General features: G+C 34.3%; 3 protein-coding genes across 6 annotated transcripts; 1 reads left to right on the top strand and 2 right to left on the bottom strand.

Annotated features, from left to right (window-relative positions):
* Positions 1-1,854: 1,854 nt before the first annotated feature.
* Positions 1,855-5,551, top strand: LOC118050036 (uncharacterized). Its single transcript, XM_035060248.2, has 2 exons — positions 1,855-4,813; positions 4,929-5,551. Exons 1-2 carry the CDS (start codon positions 2,161-2,163, stop codon positions 5,333-5,335), a joined length of 3,060 nt encoding a protein of 1,019 aa, XP_034916139.1. The 5' UTR covers positions 1,855-2,160; the 3' UTR covers positions 5,336-5,551.
* A 512-nt stretch (positions 5,552-6,063) lies between these two features.
* LOC118050037 (auxin-responsive protein IAA11) lies at positions 6,064-11,313 on the bottom strand. Of its 3 annotated transcripts, none has more exons than XM_035060250.2 (5): positions 10,595-11,313; positions 7,859-8,169; positions 7,139-7,274; positions 6,566-6,648; positions 6,064-6,460 (listed from the first exon to the last, which is right to left on the bottom strand). In XM_035060250.2, exons 1-4 carry the CDS (start codon positions 10,948-10,950, stop codon positions 6,579-6,581), a joined length of 873 nt encoding a protein of 290 aa, XP_034916141.1. In that variant the 5' UTR covers positions 10,951-11,313; the 3' UTR covers positions 6,064-6,460; positions 6,566-6,578. The 3 variants fall into 3 exon arrangements, with proteins under 3 accessions (XP_034916141.1, XP_034916140.1, XP_034916142.1); XM_035060249.2 differs by having other exon boundaries at positions 6,577-6,648; positions 10,595-11,310; XM_035060251.2 differs by having other exon boundaries at positions 6,577-6,648; positions 7,859-8,166; positions 10,595-11,306.
* Positions 11,314-18,597: 7,284 nt separating this feature from the next.
* LOC118050038 (uncharacterized) lies at positions 18,598-23,221 on the bottom strand. 2 transcript variants are annotated; one of them, XM_035060254.2, is made up of 6 exons: positions 22,532-23,221; positions 22,321-22,407; positions 21,056-21,224; positions 20,840-20,974; positions 19,467-19,654; positions 18,598-18,996 (listed from the first exon to the last, which is right to left on the bottom strand). In XM_035060254.2, exons 3-6 carry the CDS (start codon positions 21,112-21,114, stop codon positions 18,803-18,805), a joined length of 576 nt encoding a protein of 191 aa, XP_034916145.1. In that variant the 5' UTR covers positions 21,115-21,224; positions 22,321-22,407; positions 22,532-23,221; the 3' UTR covers positions 18,598-18,802. The 2 variants fall into 2 exon arrangements, with proteins under 2 accessions (XP_034916145.1, XP_034916144.1); XM_035060253.2 differs by lacking the exon at positions 22,532-23,221 and having other exon boundaries at positions 22,248-22,460.
* Positions 23,222-23,901: the final 680 nt, after the last annotated feature.

Here is a 23,901-nt window from a genome sequence, read left to right as displayed (position 1 = left end):
ATTTATATAATAAATTTTGAAAAGTGTTAATAACCAACTAAAAAAATATGAAAAAAAGGGTTTAGAAAAAAAAACCACATTTGAAAGAAAAAAAAAAGATCTCGTTCGGGTTTGCTCAGGTCATGGATCGCCCAAGTTTTGTCTGGTTTTACATTGGCCGATCTCTTGTCTTATTCTAACTGGTTCAATCAGTGAGTTGATCAGATCTCAAGTCAACTCATCAGGTTAATTTGAATTTAATAACTTTGCTTTAAAATACAATGAAGGTGTTCATTTGAAAACACAATTATGATTACGATAACAATTATACCATATTTTCAAATAAATAAAAAACATTTGCAGCCATGCTCTTGCCTTCGTTCCTGATGATACTAAGCAGGATATATGGTTGATTGGCTATGGTTTCCGATGCCATGTAATTGGAAAATGCCAGGCATAGCATCCACCTCAAGCATGTGGCACATGGGCAGCCTCCCCTTGTCCCGTCCTTGTTGTATTTCAGGATCATAAAAGGGCTGGCAACGCTTTGCCATGGCATAAATCCATGTGGAGCACCTCATCCCCTCCGCTCCCATGAACTCTCCAAATATTCACTGTTCTAGCATTTTTCAATCCATACATGTCTGTATTCTTCATCATTTGTTTATGTAAATAAATATGAGCAGTGCTGCTCTTGCTTATGCCTCTCTCTCTCTCTCTCTCTCTCTCTCTCTCTAATAATAGGAAGCAGCAGGGATTAGGCTTCTCTCTCTAGGAAGCTGCTGCTTCACATGGCCCCCATTTTCTTGCTTTATTTTAACAAATACAAATTAAAAAATAAAAGCAATGCTGTTACTATGTCACTAACTCTCTGTTTCCACTTTGAAAAATAAAATTTACTTCCACATGTGTGCATGTGAAATTTGACATAATTCTCCACTCTCTCTTTCACTTGTCATTAAAAAAAAACTTTATCTTAAAAAGAATTGGCTGTTGGTGGGGTAATGTCGATCACTTTTTTCCATTTCCTCATGTTTCCTTCCCTTGTTTTATCTATTTAATTATCTCCTCTTGACATTTTTCGTTTCCATAGTTAATCTTCTTAATTACAAGAAAACACCCATATAGTAATTAGTTGAAAAAATTTATATGCATACCAAGTTAATTATATATTAAATAATATAAATCATAACCATTGTGTTCAGGTTTTAAGAGTCGGGTAGATTAATATTTAATCTAACTCGAAACCGAATCGAGTCGGGTATTGGCCATCCATGAACCAGTGAGAGTTTCATGGACAAAGGCCTTAGTGGTATTGGCCTTTTTGTGTGATGGGATTGCCACATAACATGGAAAGATTCTTTCCTACTCAATCATAACAAATAACTAACCCACTAAAGGTGTAATTAGAGCCACTTAATTAATTAATTAATTAATCCATGAACTGTGATGTTGATCTGAAGCCTTCAGATTAATAATTGAGCCAAGCAATGTGATCATCGGTTGGTTTTGATTTCTTTGAAAGAATTATTTGGAGAGAGAGCAGCATGATTTAGTAGACACCATGTGGGTTTTTATTGGCAAAATATTGTTCACATGCACATCAATATCATGATTCCTACATTCTTGTCAATACTTCAAAGTTACCCTACTACACCACCAAATCCAAGTCTAAATCATAGTTGTAAAACTCGATGCGAGATGATTTTTGGTTAACCGGATCACGGGTTAATCTACGGGTCAGGTTTAATAAAAATGGTTTAAAATGGTGGAAGAAAGTACTTGTAAAGCTGAATATGACTTGCCACCTCAAGTAGTTGGCTCTTACTGCAACAGAAGTAGAAGAATGTGCTTGCATATAACAAGAGTAAGAATCAAAAAACACATTCTCTAGCCATGTTTAATGTCGGAGAAGCTTCCAATGGGTCCAAAAGCTTCCCTGTCATTACTTGCTGATTAACAGCTGTTGCGGAACCCAAGATCTCACGAGCTCATGAGCTCCCTCTATGATTATTATACTAATCACCATTTCATTGCTACTTATATAACTACTCTTTACGCAAATTAATCTCCTCTCCATTTCTTCCCACAAAAGCTCTCTGCCTCTCTCTGAGGCACTCTAACCTTCACTAACTGCTGTCACTGAAATGGTGGAGAACTGATAGACTGCCTACAAATCCAATGGACAAGAACAATTTGCGGTTGCAAGTCCTGGTTTTGTTGTTCTGCTGTTGCGTTGGGATTGGTTCTGCTGTGGTGGTTGAGAAAAAAGTGTTGGGTGATGAAGTGTCAGCTTTGCTATCTCTAAAAGCTGGTCTTCTAGATCCATCGAATAGTCTTCGAGATTGGAAACTGTCCAACAGTTCAGCTCATTGTAACTGGGCTGGAGTTTGGTGCAACTCCAATGGAGCTGTTGAAAAGCTTGATCTCTCCCACATGAATCTCAGTGGACATGTATCCGATGACATCCAAAGACTAGAGAGTTTGACTTCTCTAAACTTGTGCTGCAATGGGTTCTCTTCATCGTTGACAAAAGCTGTATCCAATCTCACTTCACTGGAAGACATTGATGTGAGTCAGAACCTCTTTATTGGTAGCTTTCCTGTTGGTCTTGGAAGAGCAGCTGGTCTGACTTTGCTAAATGCTTCAAGCAATAATTTCTCTGGAATTATTCCTGAGGATCTTGGCAATGCGACTTCACTAGAGACTCTTGATCTCAGAGGGAGTTTCTTTGAAGGTTCCATTCCAAAATCTTTCAGGAACTTGCAAAAGCTCAAGTTTCTTGGCCTTTCTGGGAATAATCTCACTGGTCAATTACCAGCAGAGCTGGGGCTGCTTTCATCACTGGAGAAAATAATTATAGGATACAATGAGTTTGAAGGTGGAATCCCAGCAGAGTTTGGAAATCTCACTAATCTGAAGTATCTTGATTTGGCAGTTGGAAATCTTAGTGGTGATATTCCAGCTGAATTGGGGAGACTTAAGGCACTTGAGACTGTATTCCTGTATCAGAATAATCTTGAAGGCAAACTTCCAGCGGCGATTGGAAACATCACTTCACTGCAACTATTAGACCTGTCTGACAATCATTTATCAGGAGAAATCCCTGCTGAGATTGTTAATTTGAAAAACCTGCAGCTCTTGAATCTGATGTCCAACCAGCTTTCAGGTTCAATTCCTGCTGGAGTTGGAGGGTTGACTCAGTTATCAGTGCTTGAGCTGTGGAGCAACTCATTGTCAGGTCCACTGCCAAGAGATCTCGGCAAGAATTCACCATTGCAATGGTTGGACGTATCATCCAATTCATTATCTGGGGAGATTCCAGCAAGCTTGTGTAATGGTGGTAATCTCACCAAGCTCATTCTCTTCAACAATTCCTTCTCAGGTCCGATTCCTGATTCTTTATCAACATGCTTCTCTCTTGTTCGTGTACGTATGCAAAACAATTTTCTTTCTGGGGCAATTCCAGTTGGACTAGGCAAATTAGGGAAGCTTCAGAGGTTAGAGTTGGCAAATAATAGCCTCACTGGTCAAATCCCAATTGATCTAGCCTTTTCTTCATCACTTTCCTTCATTGATATCTCAAGAAACCGACTCCGATCCTCTCTTCCTTCCACAGTTCTTTCCATTCAAAATCTACAAACCTTCATGGCCTCAAACAATAACTTAGAAGGTGAGATCCCTGACCAGTTCCAGGACCGTCCTTCACTTTCTGCGCTTGATCTCTCATCAAACCATTTCTCTGGTTCCATTCCAGCTAGCGTTGCTTCATGTGAGAAACTTGTAAATTTGAATCTTAAGAACAACCGATTGACTGGAGAAATCCCAAAAACAGTTGCAATGATGCCTGCACTGGCCGTTCTTGATCTATCAAACAACTCTTTAACTGGTGGATTGCCTGAGAATTTTGGCTCCTCCCCTGCCTTGGAAATGCTGAATGTCTCGTATAACAAACTACAAGGTCCTGTTCCTGCAAATGGCGTGCTAAGAGCCATCAATCCAGATGATCTCGTCGGGAATGTGGGTCTCTGTGGCGGTGTCCTGCCTCCATGTAGCCACAGTTTGCTAAATGCATCGGAGCAAAGAAATGTGCATACAAAGCGCATAGTTGCCGGGTGGCTCATTGGGATTTCATCAGTTTTAGCAGTTGGGATTGCATTTGTCGGTGCTCGACTTCTCTATAAAAGGTGGTATTCAAACGGAAGCTGCTTCGAAAAAAGTTATGAAATGGGCAGTGGAGAGTGGCCATGGAGATTGATGGCTTACCAGAGGCTTGGTTTCACTAGTTCTGACATTCTAGCTTGCTTAAAGGAATCAAACGTGATTGGAATGGGAGCAACTGGGACTGTTTACAAAGCTGAGGTGCCTAGGTCGAACACGGTTGTTGCAGTAAAGAAGCTATGGAGATCAGGAGCAGACATCGAAACAGGAAGCAGCAGTGATTTTGTCGGAGAGGTGAACCTCTTGGGGAAGCTAAGGCATCGAAATATTGTTCGGTTATTAGGCTTTCTTCATAATGATTCCGACATGATGATACTATATGAATATATGCAAAATGGCAGCCTCGGAGAAGTCTTGCATGGCAAACAAGCAGGAAGGTTGCTTGTAGACTGGGTATCGCGATATAATATCGCACTTGGAGTTGCACAAGGACTTGCTTATCTTCACCATGATTGCCGCCCACCAGTTATTCATCGAGACATCAAGTCCAATAACATACTGCTTGATACAGATCTTGAAGCAAGGATCGCTGATTTCGGGTTGGCAAGAATGATGATTAGGAAGAACGAGACAGTTTCCATGGTGGCAGGATCATACGGATACATTGCCCCTGGTAAGTGAGAGAAATGTTCTCTTATATTCTCCCACGAACATTTAAACAATCCCATTTCGCTTCAAGATGTTTTCTCTGTAAATAATAACAACGTTCTTACACCATCCTTTTGCAGAATACGGATACACCTTGAAAGTTGATGAAAAGATTGACATTTACAGCTATGGAGTAGTTTTATTAGAACTTCTTACAGGAAAGCGGCCCTTAGATCCTGAGTTTGGGGAATCTGTCGACATCGTTGAATGGATTCGGAGAAAGATTAGAGACAACAGATCGTTAGAAGAAGCACTAGACCAGAATGTAGGAAATTGCAAGCATGTTCAAGAAGAGATGCTATTGGTTCTTAGAATAGCACTTCTTTGTACTGCCAAGCTCCCCAAGGACAGACCATCAATGAGAGATGTGATAACAATGCTTGGAGAGGCAAAACCGAGGAGAAAAAGCAGTAGCAACAGCAGTGGATACGATAGTAACAAAGACAAGCCTGTCTTTAACACATCACCTGTAAATGGCCTTGTATAGGAACATTAATTGAGTTCCCTTGCTGTTTATTTTGTTTCATCATTCTTCTTTTGTATCTAGTCTTTGTTAATGTCTGTACTCAAAAGGTTCAAATTATTTGCCCAGAAGTTTAATGGGTATATGAAGTTCGACTCTCACAACCAGGAGAACACAATCATTTTTGTGCTGTAAGCCAAGGTTTCAATTAATCAAGCAAGGTGTATCAAGAACAATCAATTTCTTGTAGTTCAAAATGCTCACAACCCATCATCTCTTGATGAATTACTACACTGGTGCACCATTCCCTAGTTAATGAAAACAGGAGAGCAAATCCAAAAGCTTAAAATTCCCAGGGAGAATTTTTTTCTCATCAATCTCAAAAAACTACACGAGTTTTATTTTTTGGCATTACCTTCGGATCCAGCCTGCAAACAAAGCACACACCCTGATGCAAAAATGAGAGACAAATCTCATCACTCTGAAGTCCATAAGTCTTTTTGAACTATTGTCCACAAGCATTTCCCATTAGAGCAACTTCAAAAATAACCTGCTGAGTATAAGAACTTCTTTGGAAGTGATATCCCGAGGACCAGATCATAACAAAGATCAGATATTACAGCAAAGCTAAACCAACTCCATTTATTCTCTGAGTTAATTCCACATAATCATTAACACTAAATTATAAATCCAAGTAACTGGCTATGCATCCCAAATTCTATGAGCTTAACACATGATATTCGAGAGGTTCATGAGCAAAAGGTTCTTCACCTCCTTAACGATGAGAAAAAGATTAAGCATTCAGGAATTTACAGGTCAGTAAGTGCCATTCAGTGACTATGCATGTATATATTACAGCAAAAGGTAAGGTGCTTGTTGCTTCCAAAACAGTAAGGTGGGTATTTTCAGAGGTATAACAAGAATGAACAAATAGTATAATAAGACCATACAGCAACCAAAATCCAACACAAAGCCGCTGAGGACCATTAATTACTTTTTTATCAAAATGTTTTCACTATAAACACTCTTTGTTTTTTCCTTTGTATATCACTCGTCAATCCAAAGTTTTTCTTCATTACTTATATTTAGGGATAGATGTCCAGATAGGCTTGGTTCTTTGTCTTCCACTCCTTTCTTGCGAGCTTGGAGCTGTAAATGAAGAAATGACGGAACATAATTAGTACTTGTGAAGATTATTTTATTGTCTAAAAAAAAGTTTAAAGAAAAATGAAACTTCTAGAGGTAAATCATAACATTGATTTTACATTCATTTGCCAAGTCCAGTTGCCTCGGACATCCTCATGATTCTGAGTCTCTTCACAGAGCTAATAAACATCCTGAATGAATGCAAAACACAAGTTAAAAGCAAGAAGATTATTCACATCACCAACAGACCATATAAAATGACTTGTTAGAAGAAAAGTGCACGACAATGAATTGTTAATGAGGCATGAAGAGGGGGAAGGAAAACAGAGCACCAACAGATGTAATTTTCAAATTTAAATAGTTGAAAACTTTTCCATCATAATCTGCAAATAAGATTTCAGAGCCATCTGGTCACTCTTAAAATATCGGTAGGCCTCTCTTGCTTAGGCTTCCAGTTTTAGTAAATGGATACATTTACATGTCATGCAAGTATCAATCAATGTCTGATCCAATAACAGAATAATTTGTTGCTTAGGCTTCCAGTTCCAGTAAATGGATACATTTATGTCATGTAAGTATCAATCAATGTCTGATCCAATAACAGAACAATTTGTTTTCCTCGCAATTCCTTAATTGTAGCAATCAAGTACAAAATGATCATATTGAGTGAATGGTACATACCCCCAAGGAACATCTCCGACAAGCATCCAATCCCCATCCTTGTCCTCATAAGTGAGCACAAACTCAGATGACCCGCCCAGCAATTGTGAATGTCTTTTTGCATCGATCATTATTTTATGTTCAGGTGTGCTCAATCCTAAGAACACATATAATCACCAGCAATTAGATTATTATATGGTGTATCTACCTTAATGATTTTACTCAAATAAAAGAATGCAATTCTATGATTAGACATACAGTTGAATCAGCTATTTTAGAACTTTTATATGCTGCGTTGAAAAATATTCAATTTCCCTACCCAAGAAACTTGATATTGCTGAAGATCCTTCAAAAATCAAGTTCGGAATGAAAAAGAATTTTATTGTGTGTATGCATGTAGAAGCTTATAAGTGACGCGTATAAATTTTTACACATAGAACAAGCAAAACAAATGAGACACTCACATACGTTTATTATCAGTCATCAAAATCTATATTGGGCATCTAAAATGAGAAAAAATGTATCTAACCAACAGAGCCAGGTTTGCAATTAGTGAAGCATTCATATAAAAGTAACATTGGGTAATATTTCAAATCAGGTTGAGCATCATAATCCTAAATTTCACGAAAGACCAATGCCACTAGTTAGTTCCAACTAAGGTTAAAAATCCAGAATTAAGTCCCATTAAAAGGGTTAAGTCATCATTTATAAAATTCAGATGAAAGGATGAGAAAAACTCACGTGCCATGTTCAAAGTTGTGGTAGTTCTTAGGAACATATTTTCCAAGGCTTGAGCTAGTGTCTCATAGCAGCCATGAGCATTCAGATCAACCTTTCTACCGATCAGGGTTCCATCCATATTCACCTTGACAAATAGGGAAGTCCTAGTCTTGGTATTACCAATATTAATGTTTTTGTTGCCCACCTTCTCTTCCACAGCATTCTTGCGTTTATTCATTGAGTTGAACTCTTCAGTAGCCTGTGACTTTGCCTGGTTAACCATGATGTGCATTCTATGAGATCTTATTGGAGGCCACCCAACAACTTGACTGCTTCAAGATTCAAAATGAAATGATACAGAAACAACGCCATCAGTAGCTGAAAGTGAATTTAGAATATCTATATCTACATCTATATATCTATAAATTCTAAGGATTGAGGGACGAGAGCAAGCAATCTAAAATTAATGTGGCACTGCCTCTGTTAGACATTTCACATAATATTTAATTTACATGTGGTATGCTATTCAAATGAATCTCAATAAGATTGTGCATACCAATAAGAATATGAATCATTTTTATAACTTAATTTTAACCAACTTTCTATACGATACTTGGACTAGAAATCATCTTAATTATATAGAAACTAGAACAACAAGTCTTATATAGTATATTTGTGATAGTTTATGTTTCAAGTAATGCATTTGTTTTAATTAATGTGGTCTCGTGTATTTCTTCTTTCTATAACTTTTCTTATTACCTGAGCTGCAGATAAAAGTTGCAAGCTATCTATCATCTCTCTTTCATCTCTAAATCATTAAGGCACCTTTAATTATTTAATCCAAAAACTTGTGGAAAAAAAATTATATGTACTTTTCCATGTATTTTCAATCTCCTTCATCAAGCTTCATTTCTCAACTTCTCATCAAAAAACTTTGGGTTATGACTTAATAGTATTTAATTGATTGTTTGTATAGTTTGGAAGAGAACATAATAGTGCTTTGCAAAGAACTATTTATTGTTTTATCAAGATTAGTACTCGGATAAGAGTTTCGCACATAGGATTGTGGCTAAATTTTGAGTCAGGAATATAGATGCAAAACGTTAATAATAAAGACAACAAGAACAACTCAAAGATCAGATTCAGTGAGCCACTTATGATGCATGTGGGGATTTTTTAGTTTAGATCAACAAATATGATCTTTTCTATATAAAAAATATCAGTGTGTGTAAATTAGATTTGTTGCTGCTACAAAAAATGTATATAAAAAATTGTTGCTAGATGTATAAATTGGCATCTAAGGATTAAATTTTAATCATTAGTATAATAGCATAAAAAATTAAAACACTAAAAACTTAAATACATTGCATAAACTTAAGTTATCTAACCTGCCCAGCAGGCAGGAACAAGTATAGTTAATAACAAAGGCAAGGCTACCTTACCAAAACAGAAAGGAAAATATTTGCATTACCAGGTGCCATAAAAAAATATGGGATCAAATAGCTTCTTATATGAAAATATTAAACATGTCTCAGGGCCTGGCTCAATGATAAGGGGTGAGTGACTTGGGATCAGTCTAGGTATAAATCTTTCCTAAGGGAAACAAAACAATAAAATTACATGGCTCAACTCCATGGTCAATCTACAAAATTCCAACACATAACTTGGCAGTGTTTAACCAATGATAGGGTATGCGCAGGGGAACCTGAGAAATTTAATGGTTTGGAAGATTATAAAGGGGAAAAAAAAAGAGTTTTTGATAGCAAAAACAGCAAGTTAGGTTGTATGATCTAATCCAAACAACATCTCAATTAACCATTATTGTACCATCAGCACAACAACTAACACTAGTTAAAATCGTTACTCTAGCACCATCAAATGAGTCTTCTTAGCAAGGCAAGAAGAAAAAAAAATAAATCAAGTATGGCTGAGAAGGAATGTGAGACTTCTTTAATTATAAGGTACAATAAGAGGGTAGCGGTGGACATCACATCAACCACAAGTTTCGAACTTGAGCTTGATCTATTCCAGGAAACAAGATGCCCGTGAATATTTATGCATATACATGAACATTTTATGCAATTTCTATTCAAAAGCAAAAAAATGATAGTCACTTGCTAAGGCAGAGAATTTGTTGACTGCACCATTGCCAAACCTTCATCCGTACAGGTATGAGAATATTCACAGATGATTTAAAGATTATACATCAAAGAGATAAGAGATCTGGATATGTGAAACCAGCCTTCATTTCTTAAAACCATGTATTAGTATGTTAAACTAAGAATCAACTCGATGTCACAATCTATAATTCTTTTTACATTTTAAACTAGGAATCATTTTTCAGGGGGGAAATTTCACAGTTGAGATTATGTATTAATCTATTTGATTCATTAATTCCACAAATTACATAACCAAAAAACGGAAACGTAAATTCCACTGTCTCTGATTCAAGCCAAAGTGGGAGTTACGAAAAAACAATTGAAAGAAAACATAGAAAAAGATCCTAATCAAGGCAAAACACGAACACTAACAGTAATATTCTAGGCACAAGAATCATGGGATCAACAGCACATGCATAAACACCTCAAATTTTCATGGCAAATAAAGCAAGAGGAAAAAGGAAACAAGAACATAACAAAGCAAAATTCAACATCAAAATCAGTCAAGTAAACAATACCAAGACCAGAGAAAATAAAAAAAGGTAAATACTTGACAACAAAATATATATATAAAGATTATTAGGGTGTTGATTGCTACCTGGCAGCACCATTAGTAGCAGAAACAGAATCAGCAGCCCTCTTAGTCCCAGCAGTAGCATTAGCTCTACTCAAGGTAGAAGAAGAAGACGAAGTCGTTGAAGAACAACAAGAAGAAGAAGAAACCTGGGAAGGCAAATCCTTAGCAGTCAAAATCCTTGCATATTGTTGACTGCTACGCTGACCAAAATCCTTAAAACCAGAAGCACCACCAAGACTCAAACCGAGACCCAGTTCAAGTTCACCCTCATCCGGGCTTGACGAGTCCTCAGATGACATCAACACGTTATCCTCCATTGACACCGTCGACATACACACCGACCCACCACTTCCTCCACCAAGAAAACCACCTTGCATCAAAGAGAAGAAAGGGAAAGAAGAGGTTCACGAAAGGGTTAATTTAGAAGCAAAGAAATCGCAAATATATGAGAGGAGAAACAACAAAATTGATGGCTTGATATTGATATTTGGTTTGGTTTGGTTTGGCTTGGCTTGGCTTGGAAAGAGTAGCAAAGGGGAAAGGTAACATTTTTTTAGTTTAGTTTGGTGGGGTGGACGAGGAAGGAGAGCTTGATGATGATCGTGGGTCCTCCCTGTCTGCTTTTAGGCCTCCCTCTACCTTCTTGCCCCTCGAAAATTCCTCCACTTTCCCGTTGTTTTAAAACCCCGAGCGGGGTCGACAGGAAAAGGCTCAAGTCACCATACAAAGGGTCGACCCAAGATTTTTTGAGGATCAATTGAATCGCAAATTAATTTATCAAATTTAACCAAAATAATATCCAAATTGAAAGAAAAAAAGAAAAATTAATGTAGATCATTGAATCAACGTGGTCGGTCGGCCACACATCAGACTTGGTCATATCTGTCGACTGTCCTGATAAAAACAAAACACAGCAGTGCAATAAATGATGTTCTTAGGAAAGTTTCCAGAGCCTTAGAGGCAAGGCAACCCCATTCCCATTGTTCTTGATGATTGTTTGTTCGGCCTTCGTCACCCACCTAGCAGCACCAGGGAATGTTTCACATTCTCATACCCTTTTTTTTATTTAGTTTTTTTATTTCATAAATCTTATTTTAACATCGTCAAAATCATAAAAAAAAATATTTAAAAAATCAATTTAATATTTTTCAAAACAAAAATATTATTGAAAAAAACCTAAAAGCAGAAAAACCGTGTAAAACAATCCTTAAAACACTATTATTCCGTGTCTTCTCATCTTATACAAGCACCTGGTTTTCATGTTGCAATTCCTTTATTCCTTCTTTATTTTTTTAGTTCTTGTAGGCTTATTGCCATCTATCTGTTATTCGCAAAATAATAATAATAATAATAATAATTCCTTAAGTGGCTAGATACGATCCATAGTTTTAAAATATGATACCCGACAAGCTTCGAGTTATAAAAAAAAATATATATATTGAATTAACTTAGATTAATTAAAAAAAATAAAAAAAAATATTATTTTATTAAAAAATATTATTGTGTTAATAACTAGATTTTAAAAAAAATTATCAAGTTAATTTAATTTTTAATTTTTTATGTTTTTTAATAATATTTTTATATTAAAAAATAATTTGACAGTCATCTAGCCATAAGTTTATATATATATATATATATATATAAAGTCCTTCCGGCCCATGAAGCCCAAAAGTGTTGTTATCACTCATATCACGATAAATTGTGGAACGCATCTACTATCAAGAGCTTTAATATCGTGGGTTAAGAAGCGGGACCCATTGGTGATGCTCCTCCAAACGACAAGCCGACAGGGGTGGGACCAAACATCTCACCGCTCAACAACAAGTAGGAGATAGGACCACTCGGGGCCCGCCCTCATTCATGATCAAATCAAATTTAATCAAATCGAACGATCATTCTGTGACCACCTAAGACCGTCCCTATGGCGACCCATCAACAAAGCTCACCACAAAAGACCGCCACTTGTCATCTCGTCTCGGGCCTGGTTCAGGGTAGATTATTAAAGCATTTAAAGTATTTTTTTATATGAAAATATATTAAAATAATATTTTTTAATTTTAAAATTTATTTTCAACACTATAAAAACATTAAAATAAATTAATTTGATGCAAGGAGAAAAATAAAAAAAAATTTATTTAAAAAAACACTTTTATAATGCAAAAACAAACAGGTTAGAATATTTTATAGTATATTTGTTAATGCTGAGTGCTTTTCAAAAATATTTTTCACATAAAAATATATTAAAATAATTTTTTATTTTTAAAATTAACATATTAAGATTGTCAAAAGGAATTAAAAAAATATTAATTTAATATTTTTCCAAGTAAAACATACTTTTAAAATACACTTTAAAGTATAAATTATCGCACTATAAAATACTCATTAGATCATGTATTATTACATTAACCTTAATTTTTTAATTTTATTCAAAACTACATTGGTTCATGTTTTTTTTCTTTCTAAACCACTAGTTTTAACTCCATCGGGTCAGTCATACAATGAGCCTATCAAAGCTCAAATCTCAGGTCTGTGCCTAGCAATGCAAGAGCGATGCATTGGAAATGATATTTTATGTACACTAAGCCTCGAAGCATAAAATACTATGATATATATATATAACATATTATTTTATAATCTTTCAAATATTCCTCAACACTAATAAAACAAATTATAATTTAAAATACTTGTCATGTTAAAAAAAATACAACATTTAAAATAAAAATATAAACTTAAATGAAAACAATGTAATAATTGAGCGTTTAAAATATTGAATTACAAAAAATAAAAATAAAAAACCTAGCGAAAACAAGTAAGATATACAAACAAATAAAATAGTAAAAATTTCCAATTAAAGGTTAACCTGCTAACAAAAGATAAAAACCTGAAATAATATTAAAATAGAAGGTGAGTTCAGCCAATTTATTAGAAGAATAATATTTAAATATGTTTTGGCCATTTATAAGTATAAGAACTTAAACAATATATATATATATATATATATATATATATATATATATATGTCAGAAATGAAACAAAACCATTAACTCAGATAACAAACGAACCTTCCTTGCTTGCTTACATTAAAACTTATTCAATCATCAAATGTTTTGAATACAAACCCTAAACTCTTTTATAATCCTTCAAACATCAATTTTCTAATAGAAAAAAAAATAAAAAGGAGAATCACTTCCTTCTTCTACCTTTCTTAAAATACAAAAGCTTAAGTTAAGAATTGAATTCCTTGGTATTGAAAGAAAAGTCACGGTAGAGAGAAAGAGAAGAGGAGAATGGAAAATCAATTATTTGACAAGATTCTCTTTAAATACAAAGGTTAGGTTGGGTGGTTGTATTTGAGTTTAGATAGTTAATTTATCAAAATTATCTAGATTTGATCAGATGAATATAAAAAATAATTTTTTTTTAAAATCTAATTTTAATAAGTCTCTGAGTTATCATATTGAGCCCGATTGAATTTTAAAATAATGATTAAAAATTTTTTTTTTTTTTTTAATTCAAAGTTCAAAACCAATATAAAAAAATATATCACGCAGAAGTATAAAAAAGACCTCAATTCTCACGAGAAATATTCTAAGAACACCTCGAATTAGGGGTGAGCAAATTCGGTTTGGTTCGGTTTTTATCAAAAAAAGTAACCAAACCGGAAAAAAAAAAAAAAAACCGGTTCAAACCGGGTTGGCTCGGTTTTTCCTGTTTTGGCTCGGTTTTCTCGGTTTGGCTCGGTTTTTTCGGTTTGGCTCGGTTTTTTTCGGTTTAGTTCGGTTTTATAAGCCTATAACTGATACCGAACCGAACCGGTCAGTTTTTTCGAAATTTTAATCGGTTTTTTTTTTCGGTTTGGTTTTTTTAATTATTTTTTTCTCGGTTTTCTCGATTCCTCGGTTTTTTTCCTCACCCCTACCTCAAATCAACAAGATCGATGCTTCTAAAAAAAAAAAAAGTAGTAAATAGAAATGAACAAGCTTTGAGGTCCGTGGTTAATAAAAGGCTCTGGAGTCCGAAAAGAGAAATGTTGGCTTGCTTTGTTTTTGGTAATGAGCACTAACACCTTTCCCGTGTGCCACGACGACCCTTTCTTTACAATTTTTTCCTCTCAAAGACAACGACCCCATTTAGTTCATGTCGTCCACCAGGCAGACACAAGTCTCTTATTTCCTTTTCTCTAATGCAATTTAATTATATGCCTAACTTTTTTTAAACTCGCCTGATCTATCCAGACAGGTTAATTTAACATCATAAATCTAGATTTAACTTGGATTAAAAATAATTTAAAAATAATTTGGTCAAATCTAGTTGACTGATAAAATCAATTTGTGAACCAGTTTAAATTTGATTTGACTTTTTATTTTTATATTTTTAATATAATTTTTTTTAATTTTTTTAAATATAAAATAATATTACTTTGTATTCATCCGAACTAATCCATCTTTAAGTGGATTATTAGCCAAATTGGGCTTAAGCTATTTTTTTATATATTTTTTAAATATTTAATATTACTTTAACTAAGCCCTTGTTTAAAAGTGCGGTTTAAATGAAGGTTTGTTAAAATTTAGATTTTTTATTTAAATTTATATATATATATATATATATATATATATATATATATATATATAATTTAACGATCCACTTGTGCTGTAATTGTATTATAAATTATATGAATGATAATATTTGAGTATTTGATGTTATTCCACTTCATCATGATGAGTTTAATAAATTAAGAATTTAGTATAATTGAAGAACTTACTAGACAAAAGAATAAGGAAAATGGTTCCTAAAGAAGAAGAAAATATAGAAATCAACAAGTTCATATTTTCTTTTTTAGGGTTGGCCAACAATGATGAAGGAGGAGTCAAATTAGTCATATTTTTAAGTTAGTTTGAGGATTTTATTAATATATGATATATGGTGTAATTAGAAGATAAAAATATAAATATGAATATGATAAAATGTTTATGTGTGGTCAATCATTTAGATTATTAGTATGAAATTTAAATGATAGTTATATATAACATAGGATTAAATCCATTAGAAATCGAAATGGAATATTGAGAATGAAAAGTTAAATATAATAGTGATTATTTTTATTGTCAAACTTGTTAAGGGTATTGTTGATTAATGAAAGAATTGTTTGCAGAAGATACCTTAGTAATTGTGCCATTAACCCAAGTTGGAATGGAGCTTCTAGCATGACATACAGGTGCTCAGTATTTATAACATTGTTATGTGACATTAATGTTGTTATCGTAAAATTGATTTATTTGTTCTAATATTATCGTGTAAGTAGGTAAATAAATGAATGTAAGTAAATAAATAAATTATGGAAGAAAATGAAGTACACAAAATTAATATTTGAATAGCTATATCAAAGGACTCTTGACATCGATACTAGGAAGGGATATAATTAAGACATTTAAATAAACTTGATTAGTTATTTCAGGTATTTGGATAGCTAATGATATTAATGAATTATACTTATATCAATATTTTTATTAAAACTTAATTAGTTGCTTCTGAAGAGAGGCTAATGGTGTCAATGAGTTTTCTTAACATTAACATTTTCAAATACTAGACTTAAGATGCTCGGAAAGAGGTTGATTAGACAACTAATGATATCAATTAGACATATTGATATCAGCATAAATTTCTAATTCTGATTAGTCAATCCCGGGTAAGGGAGACTAATAATGCTGGTAAGATTACGAGCATCAAAAAGGTTCCAAGGACGAAGAAAATAAAAGGGGATTTGCATTAACTAATTTTAGGAATTGAGAAAAATAATAGTATAAATACCATAATTTTCAAACCCAACCCGGCAGTCAACTCGGTCTAATGATCGGGTCACGGGTCAAATGGGTTGACCCGGGTCAACCCAAAAAAAATTAAAAATCAAATAACCCATCAAACAACTCTTCTACACTTTCCATGTTCCCACTCTTCCCATAAGCAGAAATCAACTCCATCCAAGAAATCACATCCCTATTGAGCATTTCATCAAACACTTTTCGCCCACACTCCAAAAACCCATATTATTCCCAACATGCAAATCCTCACCAAACCCCCCAACCAAAATCATTTGCCCATAAATTTGCCGCTCCAAACCCATATCCATTTTAGCACTACAAGCCTTAAAAAGAGCAGGAGCTATAGATTGAAATTTCTTTTCTTTAATTAGGTTCTCTTTGTATAACTCTAAACCACCAACGAATCTCTATTAGCAACAATATCACTGTTGCAATTTGAGGAGGAGCTAATCGGCTCCAATGTATTAACTCCAGCTTCAAAAGATGTTCTTTTTTCAGGTTGAAAAAAGCTATTATCTTCCTCCATTGCATTGAAGGCAACTTCATTTGGTCTTCGTTCTTTAGCTCGAGTAAAATTATTGTGTTCCTCCTCCAAAGATGATTGTTTGCCCATTCTAACTCTAGCTCGTTCCACTAGTGGCAAGTGCTTATCTCCATCTTCTTTAATTTGAGATATATTCAAATTTTTATATGCAAATTGGGAATTTTGGTTATTATCTGCCTCTGCTTCCAGTCTTACTGTTGGCTCTGTAATTCTGCAGCGTTCACGGGCTGTATATATAAAAATAAAAGAGACTAGGTCTCAACCGGTATACCCAGGTTGCCCAGGTTTTGGGTTGACCCGCTGGGTTTCACCGGGCTAACTTTCAAGCATGTTTTTGCTTAGATCCGGACCGGTCTCGGGTTCGGGTCGACTGGGTTTTAGGTCGACCCGCTGGACCGGTCCGGATTCCAAAACTATAATAAATACCACACTAGGAGATTGTAGATTTCCAAAAGAAATGATTTGGACTAGATATCAAAGAAGTTGTAATAATGTGATTGTATTAAATAAAAAATAATGATTAAACAGAAATAAAACAAGGATATATAACTAATAATTTATAAGACTAAATATTGGTATAATTATTATATTTTCATAATAATTATGTTTGTTTTGCATAGCCTTCTTATTTGCACTAGGGGTAATCTTTTGCTCATCTTATTTTATTATTATAGACTATAAGTAATATTTACTATTTTGAGATGGATTGTAATCTTATTTAATTATGTATAAGCGACATCCAAACTCTATTTTTGATGCATGTATATGAACAAACACAATTATTAATAAGATGCTCTTATGACTTGGATACTTATGTTTTAAAAATTATTCTTCATAATTAATTGTGAATATATATAATTTATGTTATATATATATCCAACTACCCATTTGTGTTTTTAAGCTTTATATATATATATATATATATATATATATATATATATATATATATATATATATATATATATATATATATATATATATATATATATGTATAATATTTTCTTAATATTAAACATTACTCAAACTAAGCCCTCGGTGCGGCCCAAACAGAAATTTGTTTGAGTTCGATTTTTTGTTGTTTAAATTTTTTATTATTCATTTTCATGTTAAAAGCTCTAAAAATATTTTATAAAAATAATAAATAATAGATAATAAAATATTTTGATAAGAATAAATAATAATAGAAAGATTATTTTGAAAATAAAAAAAAAATAAACTAAGTTAGTATAAAGAAAGGTATTAAATATTAGAGAAAGTTTAGAAAAATAACCGAAATTAAAAGGATTAAAATAACCAAATCATTTTAATATATTTTAAATTAAAAAATACTTTTACAAAAACACAATTACCAAATAATTCAAAATTAAATTCTAGTTAATCCAAATCAACTCAATTTTTTTTTTTAAAAAAATAATCCTCAAACGACATCATTAAAAAAAAAAAAAATCATTTGGCTAGACAAAGTCTTATAACTACCTAATCTTGATTAAAGGATTTCTTGTACCAACAAAAATGAAAAATTAGGTAGACTATCCTATACTTCCCAACAAAATACATTAAGTTCATTTATCAAGAAAAGCTCTCGCCACAGTTGTATCAAAAGAATATGAGAATGCCACCAACTACAAACTAAAATAAATTAAATTAAAAAAAAAAAAAAAAAACTTAACCCCATAACTACAATTTACTAACGTTTTGCCCTAAAAAATTCCACAATTTTAGGACAGTCAGCGTAAATTCTTATGAGCACATGAGATCTGGCTTCATTATTTTGATGTGATTTAAGAAAGAACAGGGACTTGTATGAAACAGAAATCTGAAAATGATCACTACATTCAGAATACCCCATATATAGGATGCAACTTCTCATTTCTTCTCTGGATCTTGGGATTCCTGCTGCGGGCATTCGGTGCATGTCTTACAGGCTGGAGATGAGAAGCTGTCTGAGAGACTAATCCGCATGGTTTGCTGCCTTTCTTCATTAGAAGGGATATGAAGGAGAGCTTCCATTATCAGGATTTCCCAGTTCCGAGGAAGGAAAAATGAAAACCAACCGTCATCTGATAGAGAAAAAAGTTATTTGCCTGTTAGCTTAGAAATAGAAGGCATAAGCTACAAATACAAAATACACAGGCAACCTCAGATGTGTGTGTTGAGACTCCAACAAGAAAGGGGTATGTAACTTTTTTCTTATTTCAATGAAATACAACAGCTGACAGCCAGCAGTCTTGGCAGCTGCCCCCAGTATGAGCATGGGAGGGGGTGATGGACGGTCCATCCTAAGGTATGCACTCACACACAGTAGACGCAGAAGAGCCCCTCGACAGAATTTACATTTCGAACCAGTGCAGAGAGTTCTAAAGGATTAGCAGCGAAAAACTAGCAATGATGTACATATCTGAGCAAGGGTTCTTATGCAGGTCAAGTCTTTGAGCATGGTAGGATAAGCTTGGCAGGTATGAAAAGCTCAAAGTACAAATCAAACACGAAGACTGTAAAAGGAAAAATAGTAGATCACTAATGCACTAACCTCCATTACGAACTGCCTTCAATTGGAATACTCCATTGCCATGTGGTCCAGACACAGGAAATGTGCAAGACACAGACTGCCTCTTGTGAGCTACAGCAAGAGATGCATTGTACCATGGACCTTTGACAATCGGCTCCCCAATAGCATCTTTGATTGCTTGACTATTACTGGCTTTCTCCATGGCCTTGCTGAAAATTTAATAGTGAAGTAAAAATATGTTACCAAAATGAGAAATCACACAAGGCAACTATTGACCAAGCAGCAATCAAATATTGTAGGAAAAGTTTGAATTTCCGAAGTTGATTAGACAATTCTCTGACAACCTCCCCAATCTCCTCCTTCCAGCCCAACCTTCAACCCTCACCATCCACATAAAAACCCACCCTCCTCTAACTGCCCTTTCCCTTCAATCACGCTAAATATGATTAGTGCAATTCTCCATCAATTAGATTGCTGGCTGTTTCTTGATTTTAAATAATCAACACGGTCCAGTACTGATGCATCATTAACATGTTTGTGATACAAGAGATGTTGATACAGGTAACAGTACTCTTGTGCTGGTTGAGGGGGCAGTAAAGCCAGCAGTGGTGTGTTTGTGGTTGCATTGGTGATCTCAGCATGGCTGTGGTGTTGACTTATACATTAAAGCAACTTTGGGTTTCAATCATGATAAAAAGGTTTCTTTCTTGAGCTCTGGGAATCCATAAAACCAGAAATAAATAATGCAGGTTATCCACTTGACAAATGAAGCAAAAGAAACGCTTGATGCACCAGTCCTCAAAATTGCAACCTTACACGCGCGCGCGCGCGCGCGCGCGCGCACACACACACACACAATCCATCCATGAAACTAAGAAGAGATAAATCAATATGCCTGCTTTCACAGGCAATCTCTAAATGGATAATGCCTAAAGAAGGTGCAATCTTTACGTATCTATTCAATCCTTAACAATTGAAGCAAAATAGCTTGGAAATCACAAGATTCACCGGTCCCTAACATTGCAACCTTTACATATCTATTCATTCTGTCCAAGAAACTAAGAAGAGACAAACCGATTTGCTTGCATTCACAGACGATCCCTAAATGGATATCATGCCTAACGAAGGTGCAACCAATAAAGAAACATTAAATCTACAAAATCCTCCTTGATAATCATATTCAAGTAAAAACTGCCAATAGAGGGGGTCAAAACATCTTACTTCTCCATTTGAACCAATTTTAAGGACCATTCTAATTTCTTAGTTCAAACAAACATTATCTTCATCTAACAAAAGCAACCCCATCAAGGCATCAATTCCCCAAATACCAAAACAAAAAAAGAAAAAAGAAATCAACTTTTTTTCTGATCAACGCAGTAAAAAATGTAAATTACCTGCTACAGCCATGATAAATAGCCAGATCATCAAGAGCACTCAAGGCCACACCACCTGTAACCGTAACCAACACAAACGTAACTGCCTTTCGACCAAAAGACTTGCTCTTTCCTTCATCCAAGTACTTCCCTCCACTAATTATGCAAAATTAAATTGAATTAAATTAAAATTTAAAAGGTGGATTCTTGGTTTGGTAGAAGAGAAGCGTCGGTTACCTTGAAGTTTGAGAACTTGGGGAGTTCTTGAACAAAGAAATAAATCTTCTTGCCAACATCTGTCTGTCTGTCACTGTTAGGGTTTGCACAAGTGCTGTTTGGGGTTAGAGCTAGTGGATTAGCTGCACCGATTTGTCAAAGCCGCCATTCACACCGTTTTACCGAGAGACTGCCAGCGAACCCAGAGCTTTAGCTTTTAATAGACTGGATTGGAACACGTATAGAAAGAGAGAAGGGCAAGCATTAAATAGACCCTCAAGCTTGCAGGGTAGTGTCAGTTTGCACCTAAACTATTTTTTTTAAAAGCTTTTTTAATTTAATTTCTTTCAGAATCACTTAACATAAACAGTTAAATTCTCTATATCATGATATAATAATGATGTCATTTTTCATTAAAAAAAGTAGAATTCGAACAAAACATGGATATTAAAAAGCTTTTAATTAAAAACTCATGAACGCTAAAGATATTTATTGATATAAAAAATTATTTGATTTTTTTCATGTAAAATTGTATAAAATTATTTTTTTTAATGTGCCAACTTTATAACCTTCTAATTTATCTTCTTAATCAATTTAGATTTAAAATTAAATTTAGGTTTAAAACTAAATTATATAAGAGTTGTTTTTACGTGATCTGATCAACTTAATTAATATAAAAATAACCCGATTAACTTGTAAAAAAATATATAATAATCAAATTGAAAATAAAATAAAATTAATAGAAGAAAATCTCTTAAACCGACTCATTAACTAGTCTGGATTTAAATTTAAATCATATAAGAGTTACTACGATATAATTCAATTAATTTGATTATTTTTAAGATAATTCGGAAACTATTAAAAAATTTTGAGGATGAAGAAAAAGAAACGGTGAAGCTACATGAAGAATTCAGGTAATGATACATCTATAGTTTTAAAACCCGGCCGTGCTAGTTGACCCGGAGCTGGAACCAGATCGAGTTGAAGAAAAAACAGGGAAAGAAAAAATCTGGTGTGACCCAGTAATCCAACAAGACCTAGTTAAAAATCTGGTTATAACCCGATGACTTTTGTTTTTAATTAAAATAATATCATTTTAGTTTAAAAAAAAAAAAATTGACTCAAGCAACCCGATCAAAACCTGAAACCCGAGTCTAAAAACAATGGATACATCTATTACATTCACAAATCACAATCCTTCATGATCCTATACCTGGCCATTTGAATCAATTACAGAAAAAAAACAGCAACATACAGGGCAGATGCATGTGGAAGAGCTGCTGCACCTGCACACAGGATATATGTCAGCCAGATTTCTGTGTCCCAGAAAACTTTTGCTTGATGAGGAACCGTACTCGACCTCGATTATAAATCTACACAACAATGAGATATAAACACACAAAGGGATACCTCTTGAAGGTCAATCATTCAATAGCAGTGTAAAATAGGACAGAGAGCAATGAGGTAGAGTCTGCAATAAGGAGGAGGACAGCTAACCTCTTCCATCTCCCGCCCAGTAGGACCTTCTTCTCCATAGAGCTCCACTGGTAACTCATCAAATATGTTCACTGAATATCTATCCTCTCAGGCAAATGATTAATAATCTTATCTAGCTCAGTTCTTGAAGATACTCTGCTGCAATATTTTTATAATGGATGCTTGAATCCACGTATAAACTACTACTTGCTGCATCATTCCTTATTCCTCTCCGAAGTTTAGGGGAACCCTGAATGTAACACCCGGGATGAGGGAAGCTAGCATGTCCACTTTTTGATGAGTAAACAGTGGCTCTGTTCCCCGCTATGTACTCCAAATCATAAGCTTCAACACCTTCACCATCGCTGTTCCATAGGTATAGCAGCTCGAGTTTGGAGTACAAGGCCAAACCTGGTTTGTCTGTGGTGACTAGAAATCCCAAGGGCTTATAATCCTCAGGAGGCTGAGGAAGCCTGAGAAACCACATCCACCATACTTCTCCTCACTTCCATCATCTGTACTCCACCAAACTAATTTTAGTCTAGGGGCTTTAGAAGAGCTGGTGAATTAGCAGCCTCTGGCTCAAAACGAGAACAAAACCCCTCAAGGGCTTATAATCGAGTTGCAAATAGAGATTGACAGCATTGTTTTGCCTCTAGAGACAAAAATCTTTGCACAAAAGACCACACCATTAAAGCAATTGATAGGTTCTTTCAAACTACAAATTAAGCATGAAGGACAACGTTTCTTCAAGACATTAACAGAACAACAGAGTCATGAGAAGCCACACCAACAACTAGAAGACTATAAACAGAACAACAGAGTCCAACTTCACAAATTAGCACTGTTGAGACTTGAGATGACAAGGCAAAGTCATGAGAAGCCACTCTCAAAATTCTTTCTTTTTCGTTATATCCAATCCAAATGAGAAATGAAACACCAGCAATCAGGCTCAGGCTTGATCAAATGCTTCTGTACATATAAAGAAACAACGAAGCAAAACCTAAGCGAAGTTAACATAAAGATAAATCTATTTTTATAATAATCTTAAGAGTAAATTCATATAATATCTTTCTCTGCCTTTATTAAAGATTTAGTTTTGAAACAAGTTTTTGCTGTTTTAAAACAATAATTAAACAGCGTCTAGTCATTGTATCAGAATAAAAAAGATGGGAATAATGGAGGAAGAAAAACATATTTTTCCTCTTTTATCTCTACTTTTTTCAATCAAACACGTTTATGTATTTTTTGATATTTTTTTATCAAAAAAAAAAATTAAACAAATGCACTTATACCCATCAAGAAATGAGAGGCAGACACAAATTTGAGAGCATGGGACACGACAATGTACCAAGAGAAATTCAGTAACCGGACAAAAGATGAACTTGCTA

This window comes from Populus alba, chromosome 2, assembly GCF_005239225.2.
Source record: "Populus alba chromosome 2, ASM523922v2, whole genome shotgun sequence".
NCBI lineage: Eukaryota > Viridiplantae > Streptophyta > Magnoliopsida > Malpighiales > Salicaceae > Populus > Populus alba.
This window is presented reverse-complemented; position numbering and strand designations above follow the sequence as displayed.

Bases quoted from the DNA above. Each gene is read 5' to 3' on its own strand.
- LOC118050036 (XM_035060248.2), top strand. From the start codon at position 2,161: ATGGACAAGAACAATTTGCGGTTGCAAGTCCTGGTTTTGTTGTTCTGC. The intron at 4,814-4,928 runs GTAAGTGAGAGA...ATCCTTTTGCAG, and splicing joins ATACGGATACATTGCCCCTG to AATACGGATACACCTTGAAA.
- LOC118050037 (XM_035060250.2), bottom strand. From the start codon at position 10,950: ATGCAAGGTGGTTTTCTTGGTGGAGGAAGTGGTGGGTCGGTGTGTATG. The intron at 8,170-10,594 runs GTAGCAATCAAC...TGAATCTTGAAG, and splicing joins GCTACTAATGGTGCTGCCAG to CAGTCAAGTTGTTGGGTGGC. The intron at 7,275-7,858 runs GTGAGTTTTTCT...ATGTGTTCTTAG, and splicing joins CACAACTTTGAACATGGCAC to GATTGAGCACACCTGAACAT.
- LOC118050038 (XM_035060254.2), bottom strand. From the start codon at position 21,114: ATGTTGGCAAGAAGATTTATTTCTTTGTTCAAGAACTCCCCAAGTTCT. The intron at 20,975-21,055 runs GTAACCGACGCT...TTGCATAATTAG, and splicing joins CCAAGTTCTCAAACTTCAAG to TGGAGGGAAGTACTTGGATG. The intron at 19,655-20,839 runs GTAATTTACATT...TTAAATTTTCAG, and splicing joins ATTTATCATGGCTGTAGCAG to CAAGGCCATGGAGAAAGCCA.